This window comes from Abramis brama (genome assembly GCF_963993115.1).
Source record: "Abramis brama genome assembly, chromosome: 13".
In the NCBI taxonomy this organism is placed as follows: Eukaryota; Metazoa; Chordata; class Actinopteri; order Cypriniformes; family Leuciscidae; genus Abramis; species Abramis brama.
The window spans coordinates 31,256,247-31,273,239 of NC_139975.1; the positions used below are offsets into that span (position 1 = coordinate 31,256,247).

Sequence of the window (16,993 nt, forward strand, 5' to 3'; positions counted from 1 at the left end):
TACTCAGAAAATATACATCTGCGACATTTAATATTTGGACTTTAATCACTATTTATGTTTGTCTTTCTTCAGAAAAAAATATGAACCAAATCAAAAAATTGAGCCGGGGAAGTTTCTGAAATTTGTTTGATTTGACACAGAATGACCCTTCTCAGAAACTAAAGCTGAAATGCATATCATAAAAACTAAATGTGTTAGCAGCACAATCCAATAATGATAAAGTGATAATATCTCTGATGCCCGTGATCTGTATTGTTACCTTCAGATGAGCTTGATGGGTCGGATGAGATGGGTCGGATGAGATGGATCGGGATGAGGAGCCGTGCTCTACATCAAAGCCCTCCTGTGATGCCCAAACACAGTGGTCAGACCCAGAGATGGAGGACCACACCTATTCAAAGGGCCGACCATCCCCTGCAGAATGAGCACTACACCATCCCCACAATTATCATGTACAACTGTGCTGTGTTACCCCACTATTTAATTCGACAAATAAAGTCATTTAGCATTAAACATTACGTTACTTGCGGCTAATTCGTTAGTATTGTTTTGAATATGGCCAAAATTACATACTGTGCCTTTAACTTTTTATAATAATGTACGGCTGACATGGTTCCCTGTAGGCTATTGTTCACAGCATTAGTTTAGACAGATGTTTTTCCTTGAGAAACACAATAACACACTGTACCTGATATACAGTATTTCAAAATGAATCAACATTGAATCTAATCGAAATCAAGATCGAAATCAAACCGCAAGCTTATTGAATCAAATGTATTTGTGAAATTTGTGTTAATACTATAATTCTCACTCCAAGCTGAACTCAGAAGTTGGCAGCGCTGGTCTAGAGACTGGTGTGATTTCTCAAAACTATTTCACATCTATTTTACTGATGGTCATATCAGATGGTTTAAAGTTTCTCTTCATGTGTTGATTTATTTTCTCACAAGTTGATTAACGACTGTATTTTACTTTTATTTCTGTAAAATTATTTTTACGTGAGGTTATTGTTATCAATGCATATAAAAGTAAAAAATGAAAGTGAAATTTTCAAGCATTTGGAATGAAATTACATTTAGTTTAAAAAAGCGCAGATCTTGTGAACGATTCATCCATGTACACTTTTTTTTTTAATTCATCCCTGTAATATTTAATCCAATCATTTATTCTCCTTAAACTCTACAATCGACTGTAAACTCACATTCATTTTTGTGTGCAACATCCACATCTCAACATCCAGTCAACAACTGATGAACCTGCCCTACATTTCTGATAATCTGATAAACTTGGATGTACGTCACAATATGTAAGAAAAGATCTGTCACTATTTCCTTTTCATTGCAACTTTATTTATATCACGCTTTATACAATACAGATTGTTTCAAAGCAGCTTTACAGTGATAAACAGGAAAATAATGATCAGTGATGCAAACAGAAATCAATTCTGCTGTAAAGCAGATCTAAAAAGACAACAGAGTCATAGCCGTGTGTTGTAGTCTTTAAAAAGAGATTTCTGTAAAAGGAAATATCTCCCTTTGCTTTGAACTTTGAGCGTCGTAACATTGCAGATGTTGTTTATGCTCAAACAGCAACATTAAGACATAAGACAGTTTTGTGCATCCCTTTTTTGAATGATGAAAATCTGTCACACTGTAACCAAATTAAACCTTAAATTAAAAATATATTTATTTGAATGTTCTAAAATAACGGTTTGAAAATGTTTAACATCTAGTCTTGTTATTCTGTCAATCATTTTGCATGAATATATAAACAGCTGCTTGCCTCACAGTGAATTCATAATTTTCAGAGCTCAAGTAATAGGATAATATACATATGAACACATGAGGATTTCACTGACAAGAAGAACCGTTTTCACAGTGATTTCTGTCAAATAAATCATTTATCCAATTGACTCTAAACGGTTTTAACGGTCATCAGCATCATAAATCCTGCAAAGTTTTTTATATTTCCACTTAAAAAAATGATGTCAATTTATAACATTATTGTATTATATTACCTTTGCATCAAAAAAAAAAAAAAACTGTTTTATGAGGGTTTTCTAATACAGTGACTGTGGGAGTGACGGATAAACTGACATCTTTCTCTCTTCTGACTGCCGTTATAAATCCCTCTATTTTTTCCCTCTATATTTTTTGAAAGTTGTGAAAACTCTATTGTGGAGTTTTTCTTTTGCCATTTGAGCAAATGGAAACACAAAATATATATTTAATGTAGTCTCTCATTCACCGCTATAGAAGTTTCCCCAAATATTACGACTTCTGCTTCTGAGAAACCCGGAAATCTGAAAAGGGTCTATGACTAAAATGTGTCGACACTTTATGTTGTCTTACATATTGTAAACGTAGATTTAAACATACTTTCATTATTTTATGACTTATTTAATGCTTAATTATCACATTTATAATAATAATAATAACATATATTTTTTTTTAAATACAGAAATCAGATTTTTAACCCTTATGTGTCAATTTATAAAGTTACTCTGAGGTCTTTAGAGGACAAAAATGTCCATGTCAAAGAATAAACTGTCATAAACATTTGAAGCTTCGGAGCACAAATTTAATTCTGAAGACCCTCAAGAAGAAGACTCTTGGAAGATTATTGTTGAAAAAAAGTTACAAAAGTGAAAAAAAAGAAAGAGTTAGAGGTTTAAATTTATGAGAATTATTTATATTTATATATTTTATTATATTATAAAATGTATATTTAATAAAACATGTTAAACTCAAAAACTGAAAGAGCTTTCAGTGAGATTTAGTTTGGTACTAAACTTTCCTCATCAAATGCCAGCACTGGTATAAACAACGCTGGGATTTGTGATTTGCAGTGCAGTAGAAATTTTCTCCATCAGATATTACACACACACACACACACACACGCACACACCATTTTTCTAGTATCCTACATGCATACAAACCACACTGACATCCACACGAATTATAACGGCATCATTTATCCAATTGATACACAAATACGCAGAAGAAGAAAACATGAATAAAGCGAGTATTTGCTTTATAGGCCAAACCTGAGAAAATGTATCTTTAACAACAGAATAAAAATGTTAAATGTTTGTTTGTTAAATGGCCCTGGGATAAAAAAAAAAAAAAAGAAATGTAGTTTTCAATGGGGACATTTTTGTCCTTAAGGTCCTGAGTGTAAATATGTTGTGTTACTAGTGTACAACTGATTCATGAAAGAAAAAGATGAGAGTAAAATAAGACAATTCAAATAAAATAAACACTTGTGCCAAACATTTATGAAGTTGGCATTAACACAGGAAACTAATTTTCAGTTTTGTCTTCGTCTTTCTTTTCAGTTTTTTTTTTTTTTTTTTTTTTGATATATCATTAACACAGAAAAAAAAAAAAGTTTTAAAGACAAAAATGTCCTTAAGGACGCACAAGGGTTAAGTTGGCTCTAAATTTTACATTTAAGTGTGATTGATCAATGAGACCCTTTTATTACAGTATTGTTATTGAAGCATAATTTGCAAAACTGAATTAGTCTAGAAGCAGAATCAGATTTAACTGTGATTTTCTACTGTAATAAAGAGTTTAACTGGTAAGATCCTCAGAGGAGTTGTGCAGTTATTATATAAGAATGGAAAGACTGTGTCGTTGAAGGTGGATGTGAATGTGAGTAAACGTGTGTTGTGTACAGGATCAGAGAATGACACTGTTCCTCTGCCATAGTCCAGCTGAACTCTCACACGCTGAAGCTTCTGTTTAACAGTAAAGACAGTCTCGGGTTGCTCTGGGGATTCTAAGGTGTATTTGCTCTCTATGTAATTCACACACCAGACATTAGAGTCAAAGAAAACCTTTCCCTTCCTTTGGTTTGATGCTGTGGTTATTCCAAGACTCCAGTATGTATTGTCTCCAACCTCCACATCCCAGCAGTGTGTTCCTGAGTTAAAGCCCTCAGATCCCAGGACACATGGATAACTGTCAAACCTCTCTGGATTATCAGGAAGTGTTTTATATACATCACTGAACGACACACTGGTCAGATCAGCAGAGAGTGTGAGCCAAGGAACTGCTGTGTTTGGATCCAGAGTCAACGGAGCTGCAAAGAGAATAACATCAGATTAGAGGATGACATATGATGTATTTAAATGTAAAACACAAAGATTTTGTTGAAAGAATTCATAACTCATAACAATGGTCTCTTACTGTCAGAATGGATTGAGGCTTCAGGTTTAATATCAGTATTCAATAAACACTATTTTATCATAATACATCAACATAGACCATGAGCAATAAACTTTTCATTATGAGTTCGCTGTATGATCTGATGATTTTCTGAAATACAGTTCAGATTCACTTAGTAATTATTAAATATATTTCTATCAAATGTTGATGTTGTGTGTGTCTGAACTATCTTCTGCACTGGTGTCAAATCTGCTGAGACTCACTGTGTTGGACAGTTTCCAGCATCTTCTTCCAGACTCTGAACGGCAGGTTACCCAGATAACGCGACACATGAATCAAAGCTCCAGAACTCATCCGTGGATCCGGCTGTGAGATCTGGACTCTGAGGAACATTCAGGAGTCAGAACTGCAGTGAATTTGAGTTCAGATCCACTGAGAGAAGAGATACGAGCAGCTCACTCACCTTTCCATCGTGACTTTATAGTTCTGGAAAATATAAAGTTTGAAAACATTTTAATATCTTATCAAACACTCTCAGTGTCAATGAGTCTCTCTATACAAGTTGTTTTATGCACAAAGAATGAAGCCAGATTGATTTGTCACCTTTAGAAACGAGACGTCATTGTCTTTCATCATCTCCTCCATGTCTCTGATTGTGTGTGAAAGAGCTGAGATGTGTGTGTTCATCTCCTCCAGCTTCTCCTTCATCCTCTGCTTCTTCTGCTCCTCTTCCTCTCTCAGTGCAGTGATTGTAGCTTCTTCTTCGTCTCTGAGAAACTGATGAAGCTTCTCAAACTCTTCTTTAATCTGACGCTCTGTGTGCTCAGCTTGAGACTGAAATCAAATCACATTCACTTCAGTCAGCGCTGTATGAACACACACTCCACTAATGTCAATAATAATCTCTGTGTGTGAATGTTGAGTATTTAACTCTTTATATCCTCACCTTGATGTGTTCAATTGTTTTATCACACTCTTCTTTCATTTCTTCTCCATGTTTGAGCTTGTTTTGTAAGGACGTCAGTGCTGTATTAAATTCCTCCTACAGGTTAAGATGAAAATCTGTGAAACTTTTGCAGCTCTTAGAGGTTTAAACATTGTATGTTTGGATGTTTTTATTGTTATATTATTTATATGATGTATGGGTGATTCTCATGGAAGCATTTGTGCCAGAACATTGCAGGACGTATATTTTTAATTATATATTATTTTGGAAAGGATGAACGTCAATAAATCATGTTTTTACCAAAAAAACTATATTTTTTTCTGCCTATACTATAACTATATTCAGTGGCCAATTCTTAATGATTATATCCATGCAGTTGTAAATTTGTGGTTGTGCAAATACAAATATAGAAAGTGAAAGTATGTTAGTATTAATCACTTTTTTGGTGTGTCTTGTTATTAATCACATATAATTATTGGGGGAAAAAAATTAATAACCCATGACATTTCTATTTTTTTTAATTATGTTTTACTAACAAAGTTCGGGAGAAGCACGTTCAGATAATTAACCTAATTGTCATGGGAGGAGTTCATCCAGTCAACTCAGTTAACATCAGGAGGTGTAAGTTATATACAGCAGTTTTTACCACTATTCTATGACAGTTTTCCAGCATCACTCCAGCACCCCATCTCCTCACTTACTAGTCCTATCCCAAACCTGGGATGGGGGAGTACTCTGGGTTCAGGCCAAATTCCCCTCGGACAGCACGCCAAAAACGCATATCCTTTACTCTATCTAATTATATGTAACTCTTCATAGCTAGCAACATATGAAGGGCTTCCCTCTCTATACACTGTGTGCACAATTATTAGGCATGTTGTATTTTTGAGGATTCCTTTTATTATTGAACAATCACAGTGCTCTCAGTCAATCCAAAATGTTAATAAACCTCAAATCTGAATATTTAAGGAAGTAAAAGTGAGGTTTTGGCTTTCTTAGGACAATATCTATGTGTGCACAATTACTGGGCAACTCTTAGTGTGCAGAATTATTATGCAGAAAAATGAAAAAAATCCCATCTCACTTGTTTATTTTCATCTGTTAAAGTGAGAATAATAAACAAACAACTCACTTTTATGGGGCGCCGTTTGTAAAGCAGCTCACGCTGAAAATAACAGCAACATTTTGTCATATTTAGCTTCAAACAATGTTTAAAAAACTGGTATGAATTTTTGACGGTCACTTTTTAGCACATTTACAACAATATTTGTCAACTTAGTTAAATCTAAATGTTAAATATTAAATCTAAATCTAAACGTTAAATCTAAATCTAAATGTTAAATCTAAATCTAAATCTAAATGTTAAATCTAAATGTTAAATCTAAATCTAAACGTTAAATCTAAATATTAAATCTAAATCTAAATCTAAATGTTAAATCTAAATCTAAATGTTAAATCTAAATCTAAATCTAAATGTTAAATCTAAATATTAAATCTAAATCTAAATGTTAAATCTAAATGTTAAATCTAAATGTTAAATCTAAATGTTAAATCTAAATGTTAAATCTAAATCTAAATCTAAATGTTAAATCTAAATATTAAATCTAAATCTAAATGTTAAATCTAAATGTTAAATCTAAATATTAAATCTAAATCTAAATGTTAAATCTAAATGTTAAATCTAAATCTTAATGTTAAATCTAAATCTAAATGTTAAATCTAAATCTAAATGTTAAATCTAAATGTTAAATCTAAATCTAAATGTTAAATCTAAATATTAAATCTAAATCTAAATGTTAAATCTAAATCTAAATGTTAAATCTAAATGTTAAATCTAAATGTTAAATCTAAATGTTAAATCTAAATGTTAAATCTAAATGTTAAATCTAAATCTAAATGTTAAATCTAAATATTAATTCTAAATCTAAATGTTAAATCTAAATCTAAATCTAAATGTTAAATCTAAATATTAAATCTAAATGTTAAATCTAAATCAAAATGTTAAATCTAAATGTTAAATCTAAATCTAAATGTTAAATCTAAATATTAAATCTAAATGTTAAATCTAAATGTTAAATCTAAATGTTAAATCTAAATGTTAAATCTAAATGTTGAATCTAAATGTTAAATCGAAATCGAAATCGAAATCGAAATCTAAATGTTGAATCTAAATCCGGTTACCGGCATTTTGAATTTGCATATTAGTTAAATATTTAGTTTCACCCAAAACATTTAGATTCAACATTTAGATTTAGATTTAGAATTAACATTTAGATTCAACATTTAGATTTAGATTTAACATTTAGATTTAGTTTTAGATTTAATATTTAACATTTAGATTTAGATTTAACATTTAGATTTAACATTTAGATTTTGATTTAACATTTAGATTTAACATTAAGATTTAGATTTAGATTTAACATTTAGATTTAGATTTAATATTTATATTTAACATTTAGATTTAGATTTAACATTTAGATTTAGATTTGGCATTTAGATTTAACATTTAACATTTAGGTGTAACATTTAATATTTAGATTTAACTATTTAAAATATCTCTAAGTTGACAAATATTGTTGTAAATGTGCTAAAAAGTGACCGTCAAAAATTCATACCAGTTTTTTAAACATTGTTTGAAGCTAAATGTGACAAAATGTTGCTGTTATTTTCAGTGTGAACCGCTTTACAAATGACACCCCATACACTTTACAGATAAACATTTCTGACATTAAAACATATATAGCCACCCTTCTTTTCAATAACAGTTATAAGCCTTCCATTCATGGAGTCTGTCAGTTTCTTGATCTGTTGATGATCAACTTTTTGTGCAGCAGCCACCATAGCCTCCCCTACACTGTTCAGAGAGGTGTACTGTTTCCCTTCACCGTAAATCTCCCGTCTAAGAAGTTCAAGCACAAGTTCTCAATAGGGTTTAGATCAGGTGAGGAAGGGGGCCATGTCATTATTCTTTCATTTTTAAGGCATTTACAGGCTAGTACATTGATGCATGCGATGGAGCATTGTCCTGCATAAAAATCATGGTCTTCTTAAAGGATACAGACTTTTTCTTGTACCACTGCTTGAAGAAGTATCTTCTGAAAACTGCCAGTAGGTTTGGGAGTTCATTTTGAGTCCATCTTCAACCCGAAAAGGTCCAACTAGCTCATCTTTAATAATAGCAGCCCATACCAATACCCCACCTCCACCTTGCTGTCGTCTGAGTCGACGTGGAGCTCTGTGCCCGTTACTGATCCACGGGCCCATCCATCTGGTCCGTCAAGACTCACTCTCATCTCATCAGTCGATAAAACCTTTGAAAGATCTTTAGATATTTCCTGGCCCAGTCTTGATGTTTCAACTTATGTTTCTTGTTCAGTGGTGGTCGGGTTTCAGCCTTCCTTACCTTGGCCATGTCTCTGAGCACTGAACACCTCGTACTTCTGGGCACTCCAGGTAGATTGCAGTTCTGGAATATGACAGCACTGGAGGATAATGGGTTCCTGGTAGCTTCACGTTTGATTCTTCTCAAATCTTTGGCAGTTAATTTGCTTTATTTTTTTCCACACGTTTCTTGCGACTCTGTTGACTATTTGCAACAAAATGGTTCTGATGGTTCTGTGGCCACGCCCCAATATCTTAGCAATTTTAAAGAGTGCTGCATCCCTCTGAAAGATTTTTTAAAATGTTTGACTTTTCAGAGACAGTAAAATCTCTTTTTTTTGGCACATTTTGTCTGAGGAAAAGAAGCTGCCTAATAATTTTGCACACCTTGATATAGGGTGTTGATCTCCTTAGGCCACACCCTCCCTCATTACACACATACACATCACCTGCATGCTTAAATCCAATAAGCATTCAAGTTTATACAGCTTGGAGTTGGAAAAAATGCATAAATACATGCACATATATAATTTGGAAAGGATGAACGTCATAAATCATGCTTCTACCAAACAAATGTGTTTTTTTGCAATGGCCAATTCTTAATTATTATATCCATGCAGTTGTAAATTTGTGGTTGTGCAAATACAAATACAGAAAGAGAAAGTATGTTAGTATCAGTCACTTTTTGGTATGTCTTGTAATTAATCACATATTATTAATGAAATTGTTTTAATAACCCATGACATTTCTATTTTTTCAATTCATGTTTTGTGCCAATGCTGTTTCATTCAAGAAGATTTGAACATCAGAGGGTCGAAGCTTGGTGCAGAACTTTATATCAGTAAATTATAGAGATTAGGCTTGTTTGAGATGAGCAAAATCTGCGCAGAATCGATCACCGGTGATCAGCGCGAGATGCATGCCGGTTAGAAATATGTCCGAGTGCGGTCCGCCTTGCTCTGATGTCATGCTGACATATGTCAAAAATCTCTCGCGAGCGCAAGGCGCACCTGTCGGATTCTGCAGTCGAGCGCAGTTGCTCTCCACTGACTGCGCTGATCAAAAGCATGATGGGAAACGACTTGCTGACGACACAGCTTAATGTTCATTGGTTTAAACAACCGTGATGTATTGTTCTCTTTTAAAATGTTTGATTTTAAAACTCTGATATCATGTTTTATGTGTATACGTTATGTGGTAATATTCCCAAACTATCTCAGTGCGATCTCTATGGGTTATGCAATGTCATTTTTATTTTAAAAAAAAGAAAGAAAAAAAAACACATGTCTGTATTAAATAAAAAAAGACTGATAAACATGTATTTGGAATGGAATTAAATAAGTAGGCTTATTTTGGGTGTCTTGTTCATTACATTTATTTTCATATAAAAGCAACAGAACTTAAATTCCATCCAGTTTATTAGCAATACTGTGCACGAGCGTGAATCCCGTGAATCCCGCGATATCCGTCTTTGATCTCGCAGGTGTCAGATCCACTGCGAAGAGAGAACTGTCCGGCTTGCCTGCGCTTTTTTCACTCCTCCTCTCACTGCAGCCGCCTACTCTCGCCTACATTTCAGGCGAGGCAAGGCGCATCTCAAACAAGCCTATTTATAGGGGTGTGACGAGATCTCGTGTTACGAGATCTCGCGAGATTAAAACGCGATGAGATTTCTCGTTGAGGTAAAACGTTAGGCTTGTTTGAGATGAGCAAAATCTGCGCAGAACCGATCACCGGTGATCAGCGCGAGATGCATGCCGGTTAGAAATGTGTCCGAGTGCGGTCCGCCTTGCTCTGATGTCATGCTGACGTATGTCAAAAATCTCTCGCGAGCACAAGGCGGACGTGTCGGATTCTGCAGTCAAGCGCAGTTGCTCTCCACTGACTGCGCTGATCAAAAGCACAATGGGAAACGACTTGCTTGACGACACAGCTTAATGCTCATTGGTTTAAACAACTGTGATGTATTGTTCTCTTTTAAAATGTTTGATTTTAAAACTCTGATATCATGTTTCATGTGTATATGTTATGTGTGAATATTCCCAAACTATCTGACAGTGCGATCTCTTTGGGTTATGCAATTTAATTTTAATAAAAAAAAAAAAAAATAAAAAAAAACACATATGTGTGTATTAAAGAAAAAATTATTGATAAACATGTATTTGGAATGGAATTAAATAACAAGTACTTTGGGTGTCTTGTTAATTTTATTTATTTTCATATAAAAGCAACAGAACTTGAATTGCATCCAGTTTATTAGCAACACTGTGCACGAGCGTGAATCCCGCGATATCCATCTTTGATCTCGCAGATGTCTGATCCACTATGAGAAGAGAGAACTGTCCGTCTAGCCTGCGCTTTTCTCACTCCTCCTCTCACTGCAGCCGCCTACTCTCGCATACATTTCAGGCGAGGCAAGGCGCATCTCAAACAAGCCTTTTGTCTCGTGAGTTGTTGTGATGTCAGCGTGATGGAGCGTGAGGGTGAAATTAGTATTGAAGATGCCCCTGCCACTTTTAAATCATTTGTGTGCCGGGCCAATCACACACACACTCCGCGCACACACACACACACACTCACTGTCCCTCGCTCACTCACTCACTCACTCGCGCGCACACACACACACGCTCACTCGCGCGCGCACACACGCACACTCACTGTTGCTCGCACTCTCACTCACTCGCGCACACTCACTCTCGCTCACACTCAACCCGTCGTGGAGGACCGTTAAAATTAAACATGCTAGTCTTTCTGTCGTGATGTCCTGAAGCATCACAGACGCGTTGTCGCCCACTATGACACACTATACTAAATGAAACGATCGAATCTGGCTTCCCGACGCCCGTTGTCCTTTACGAATCTCCACGAAACGGATCGTGCCAAAATCGCGCTAAAATAGTGTAGCCTAATCTGAACCAGGCAGGTAATAAACATTTGACCTATCACGCAAAGAACCTATTAAAGCACTAAGACATGGGAACAGTATAGCTAACATTCACATATCACAAGTCATATCGACATCGCAATATTAAACAATGTTATCGCACATCGCAGCTTTTCCTCATATCGTGCAGCCCTGCCCAAAGGTCTCAACTGCTGCCTGAAATCGTCGACATGCTTATATTCTTGAAAAAGAACATGACCATATCTTAGGTTGTTCTGTGTAGTTAATTTATCTCTTTTTCATGCTTGAAGAAAAAATTTGTTTCTGTTTGAACTTGTTTTGAGAGAGCAGTACTTTGATTATGGATACACACTTACTGTTTGCATTTAAAGTGTTATTTCAGTTATTTATATTTATTTTATTTATACTGTTTTATTTTTTTTATGTTCGATTTGTGTAAAGGAGTTCGATTTCTCATGTGAAATCGTACAGGGGAGAAACCAGACGGTAGAGTTTATAGCAAAACATTTTGCAGTGTTTGCATGTCCTTTACTGCATAGAATTCATTAAAATAGAAGTAAAATAACATTAATTACAAGTTGATTTTCAGTTGAATAAAAGACTATTTTCCATTCATATATTTCATCATTGAGGATTTCTTAAAAATTGTGTAAAAATCTCGTCTTGTCTCATTCTCGTGAACCCAATCTCGTGTCTCGTCTCGTGGAGTAAGCGTCTCGTCACACCCTAGTCTGAGTAAAAATAAATACTGGTCTATTATTTACACAAATAATACTCTATGTTTAGCACTGTATTCAGCATATGAAATGAGAGATATTTGTCTTACCTTGTAAGATGAAAGCACTTCACTGATGGGTCTGAATGTGTGATTGGTGTGTTTCTCTGAGTCTCTGCACACTAAACACACAGGCTGTTTGTCCTCCAGACAGAAGAGTTTGAGTTTCTCACTGTGTAAACTGCAGATCTCCTCAGATCCTGATGAACGTTTTTCATTTCCCTCCTTTATCAATGAATCACACAAGTTTTTTAACGCAAGAATAACTGGTGGATCATCTTTTGAGGATCTTCTCCTGCAGACAGGACACTCCTGAGTTTTCTTAGTTTTCCAGAACTGTTGTAGACACTCTTTACAAATACTGTGACTACAGGACAGAATAACAGGAGTCTTGAAGATTTCACAGCAAACAGGACAAGAAAGCTCTTCCACAGATTTTGAATCCATTTCCTCGTCTTGTAAAAGATCCAATGATCTACAATTTACTTTCACTTTCTAAAATTTGGTTTAAAGAGTAAATAACTATTACAATTAAAATCTAATCTGGGTTAATTCAGAAATAAACAAAAATGCTATGATATAATGTGTCCTCTGTTCTTCACAAGACTGACACGTTTTAGCTTTCAGTGAAACTGAAAGGCAGAAATAATGACTAGTCACTTCCTGGTTGGTTTTGTAAGAGGGTGGAGTTTCTGAAGACAGACTGGATGTATAGTTTTATCTTTATTTTATTTGTGCTTTCAAGCATATTTTGGAAACAAAGAACATAAAGAATCAAGTGAGAGTCTGTAGCATATAAAAAAAACATGCTACAGTGGGGGACACATAATCACATAGACACATAATCAACATATATTTAGAAAGCCAACACTTAAGAGTTTACAGTTGAAGACTTAGCATTACTCAGACTGTTATTAATATGGATAAATATAAGATCAAACATGAAAACAAATAATAAGAATATATTTTTTAAATGTGGTATAACAACATATAACCACAATTAAAATTAAGCCACAGGTGTGGTCATGCTTCATTTAAAATCTGAGGATTATATATTTTAAAATATGTATTTTATGAATCATTTCATAAGACCATGTTATTTGTTTTTTAGCGAATGCTAATAAAAATGCTAACTCCCCTGCACTGTAATGTCTGGCGCAGAGAACTCCCCATTCATTATTCTATTGTTCTCTTTGGCGAATGTTAGCACCTCTGCCAGTATGAGACTTATTCTTCATTATTCTTTTAGCATTATTTTTTTGTTTTTATTCAGCCATTATTAGCCTATATTCTGACATTTCTTTGCTTGCCCATCAACACAACTTCCATCCCAGATTAGTTAATCCACCTATTACCTTTAAAAAAAGAAAAAGAAAAGGCATGTTCTTGGGACCTTATGTAAATTCTTGTAACAAAATAGATTATGAAATAGATTCCAGGGCTGTGCTGGTTCAGGCGGCCAGGGCAGAGATGGCCCTTCACGCAGCCAGGGCGGAGTTGGCAGCTCAAGAGACCAGGGCGGAGCCGGCAGCTCAGGAGACCAGGGCGGAGCCGGCAGCTCAGGAGACCAGGGCGGAGCCGGCATTCATGGTATATGGAGTGTGCCTTTATAGTGGCAGTGATGAGGGTGATGATGAGGAGCAGGTGTGAGTGATTGTGAATGATTTTGCAGGTGCGGACCAGGAGGGATGCTGGGACGTGTAGTGAAGAGGATGGTGACTACATAGAAATGTGACAGCTACACCTGCTTTGCATGTATCGAATTTAATAATGTGTTATTAAATGTTGAAATTAACATTAACCAAGATTAATAACTGCTTTTGAAGTATTGTCCATTGTCAGTTTATGTTAACTATAGTGAATTAACTAATAAAGCCTTATTGTAAAGTGTTACCTGTTACAGAATGCAGATCCAGACACAAAGAAATACATTGAAATGTGAGCTTTATTAACAGCACTGAGCAGAATGGAGAATATGGATGAGTATGCAGTTCAAATAGACTTTGAAGAATGAGTAAAGCTTAGTAATGAAGACCTTCCTTGTTTTACAGGTGCAGGAGATCATGGATAGCTGGACGGATGGCTGGATGGACGCACAGACCTCTTGGTGTTTGGTGAGTATGCAGGATGATGACAGGAGAACACAGGAGAGGAATACGCTGGAGTACCAACACTGGAGAACAGGTAAGCAGTCCACTTCATAGAAACAAGACCAGACAATGATGTGAGACGAGGTGTGTGCTTTTGTAGCTGGCTTGATGATGGTGCAGGTGTGAGTGTTTAGTACTCTGGTGAAGGTGTGCTGTGTGAATGGCTGATGTGACAGCCTGGCAGATCCGTGACATTACCCAACAATAATAAAGAATCAGAACATTTGCAATCAATGTGTAGGGCAGGGGTTCTCGACTCTGGTCCTCGAGGTCTATTTTCCTGCAGAGTTTAGCAGCAACCTTGATCAAACTCACCTGCTTATTGATCTTATGGGGACATGTTTTTGGTCCCCACAAGGAAAACAGCTTGTAAATCATACTAAAGGTGTGTTGTTGTTGTTTTTGTTTGTTTTTAAACATAAAAATGCAGAACATTTTCTGTAATGGTAGGTTTCAGATTAGGGGATATAATTTGTACAGTAAAACAAATCATTATTTCTATGGAAAATCCCCATAAAACATGAAAACACAACGTGTGTGTGTGTGTGTGTGTGTGTGTGTGTGTGTGTGTGTGTATGTGTAAATTAGTCTACTACAAACTTCCTTAACAGTATTTATGCTTAAAGAACACTCAGCAGCAGTGTACCAATGTAAAGAACATGTACTGTAGGTCTAACAAAAAACAATGTCAGTGTGTGCGTGAGATTGTGTGTCTATGTGTGAATATTCTCAATCAAACAAATGGTGAAAAATCAATACTTTTAACCCTAGAGTGCAGGCTTGGTGTGTCAGGGTTCCACCAGATTCACTCACTCCTCCCACTCGCTCATCATCTCCGGAGTACTAATCATCATCACCTGCATCTCATCATTCCACCACCCTTTATATTCAGCTCCTCTTCTCACACTGACTACGTTTACAAGCTGTCAAATATCGGGTTATGGTCGGGTTAAGGTCACTATTTGGTTTTCTGAAACATTCGGAATAACCCGTTTACATGCGTGAGCAGAGAGAGTTACTCCTGTATACATGGAATTTGTAATCAATTGGCAATATCCCGATATAAACGGCGACGCACGGTTAGCGTCTGGACGTACGGACAACCTTAAGACGCAATATGCGTCATTTCCGATTCTTCTTCCTGTATCCAAAGACAACAACAACAGCAGCAGCACGCAGATAATGAATAGTTCGGGGCAGATAGCGATCGCCTTTGTTTGCGCTTTCCTCCTCGCTCCAAAAGTGTGGTGCTGTGCTGCGTCTCGCCATGTTTACCTCTACTTCTTTTTTACTTTCGGTATACTGCACGCAGGTTTTTGTATGCGCCGTCTCTACTCAAAAGACCAAGATTCCTTGTGAATAGAACATGCGCAGAACACAAATCAATATTCCTTTTGATGGGGATATGCCGATACGCGTTTACATGACCAAATATTCGGGTTAGAAAAGGGGTACCCCAGGGGTCATATCCGGGTTTTTAAAAACCGGGATTTGAGCATATTCGGGTTTTTGCCGGTGTTTACATGGCCGTGCACGACCGGGTTATTGCTAATATCCCGGTTTTGAACGGGTTATTGGCTGCATGTAAACGTAGTCAGTCATTGTCTGGTCTCGTCTCTACAAGACACACAGACTCTCTAATGCTACTTACCCGCTACTCACCTGAGATTCATCTGCTTTCCGTCTATATCTGAAGCTCTGTCTGCCTTCTTCAGTCTTCAGCCCTCTTTCTGAGATCTTCCAGCTGCCATCTGAAACAGAGACTCTGATTATTCTTCAGTTAAGTTCCTGTCTGATTATAATCTGCTTGCATACTCACCATATCTCCATCTGGTTCCGTGTTTCTGTTAATAAAGCTACATTTCACTTACCACCTGTCTGACTCCTGTTCCATCCGTGACAGAAGACCAGACCAAGGATGCAGAATCCAACGGAGCCCGTGGAGAATCCACCACGCGATCCTTTCGCAGAGCTTGTTCAGGCTGTTCATCAGTCTATACTTCCATCTCCACCGGCTAACCCACCCACCATCTCCGAAGACGTCCTTCACTCCGCACGCCGGCATCTACTTCCGCAAACACCTGCTGCTTTGTCAGCTGCCTCTGCGAGTTCCATGGCCCGACCAGCGACATTCTCCGGAGAGGCAGAGGACTGCAGCGTTTTTTGCTTCAGGTATCGCTATATTTTCAAATGCAGGCACATCAATTCTCCAATGATTCAGCCCGAGTGGCTTTTGTTATCTCCCTGCTGTCTGGCCAAGCTCTCCAGTGGGCTCAATCCCTTTGGAACTCGAATTCTCAAGTGGTTAAATCTCTGTCAAGCTTCATTCAACATTACAAGGAAGTTTCAGATCTCACCATTCACGATCAACTCTACAACCCTTGTCAAGGAAATTCTTCAGTGAGAACATTCGCTCTTCAGTTTCGCACCCTGGCGGCATCTAGTGGCTGGAATGAGACCGCCCTGATAACTGCTTTTCGACATGGTCTCAATCCTAATATCCGTCAGCTAGTGGTCGTATATGACGATTCCATGGGAATCGAGAGCCTCATTCAGAAAACCATTCGAGTATCTCAACGCTTGTCTGCCTGTGATATCCCTGCAACCGCTGTAAGTCCTCCGCCCTCGGCTCCATCTGTCGCTCCTCCAGCACCTGAGCCTATG

General features: G+C 36.6%; 1 protein-coding gene across 1 annotated transcript; it reads right to left on the reverse strand.

Annotated features, from left to right (window-relative positions):
• Positions 1 to 2,962: 2,962 nt before the first annotated feature.
• LOC311095586 (E3 ubiquitin-protein ligase TRIM35-like) lies at positions 2,963 to 12,813 on the reverse strand. The gene is made up of 6 exons (XM_084134146.1): positions 12,231 to 12,813; positions 5,119 to 5,214; positions 4,776 to 5,006; positions 4,636 to 4,658; positions 4,436 to 4,554; positions 2,963 to 4,086 (listed from the first exon to the last, which is right to left on the reverse strand). The coding sequence occupies exons 1-6, from the start codon at positions 12,624 to 12,626 to the stop codon at positions 3,545 to 3,547; spliced, it is 1,407 nt and encodes a 468-aa protein (XP_083990272.1). The 5' UTR covers positions 12,627 to 12,813; the 3' UTR covers positions 2,963 to 3,544.
• Between the last annotated feature and the right edge of the window lie 4,180 nt (positions 12,814 to 16,993).

Coding starts and splice junctions, on each gene's coding strand:
- LOC311095586 (XM_084134146.1), bottom strand. CDS start 12,626: ATGGATTCAAAATCTGTGGAAGAGCTTTCTTGTCCTGTTTGCTGTGAA. Junction 5,215..12,230: donor AAGTGCTTTCATCTTACAAG/GTAAGACAAATA, acceptor CTTAACCTGTAG/GAGGAATTTAATACAGCACT. Junction 4,659..4,775: donor ATGACGTCTCGTTTCTAAAG/GTGACAAATCAA, acceptor TATATTTTCCAG/AACTATAAAGTCACGATGGA.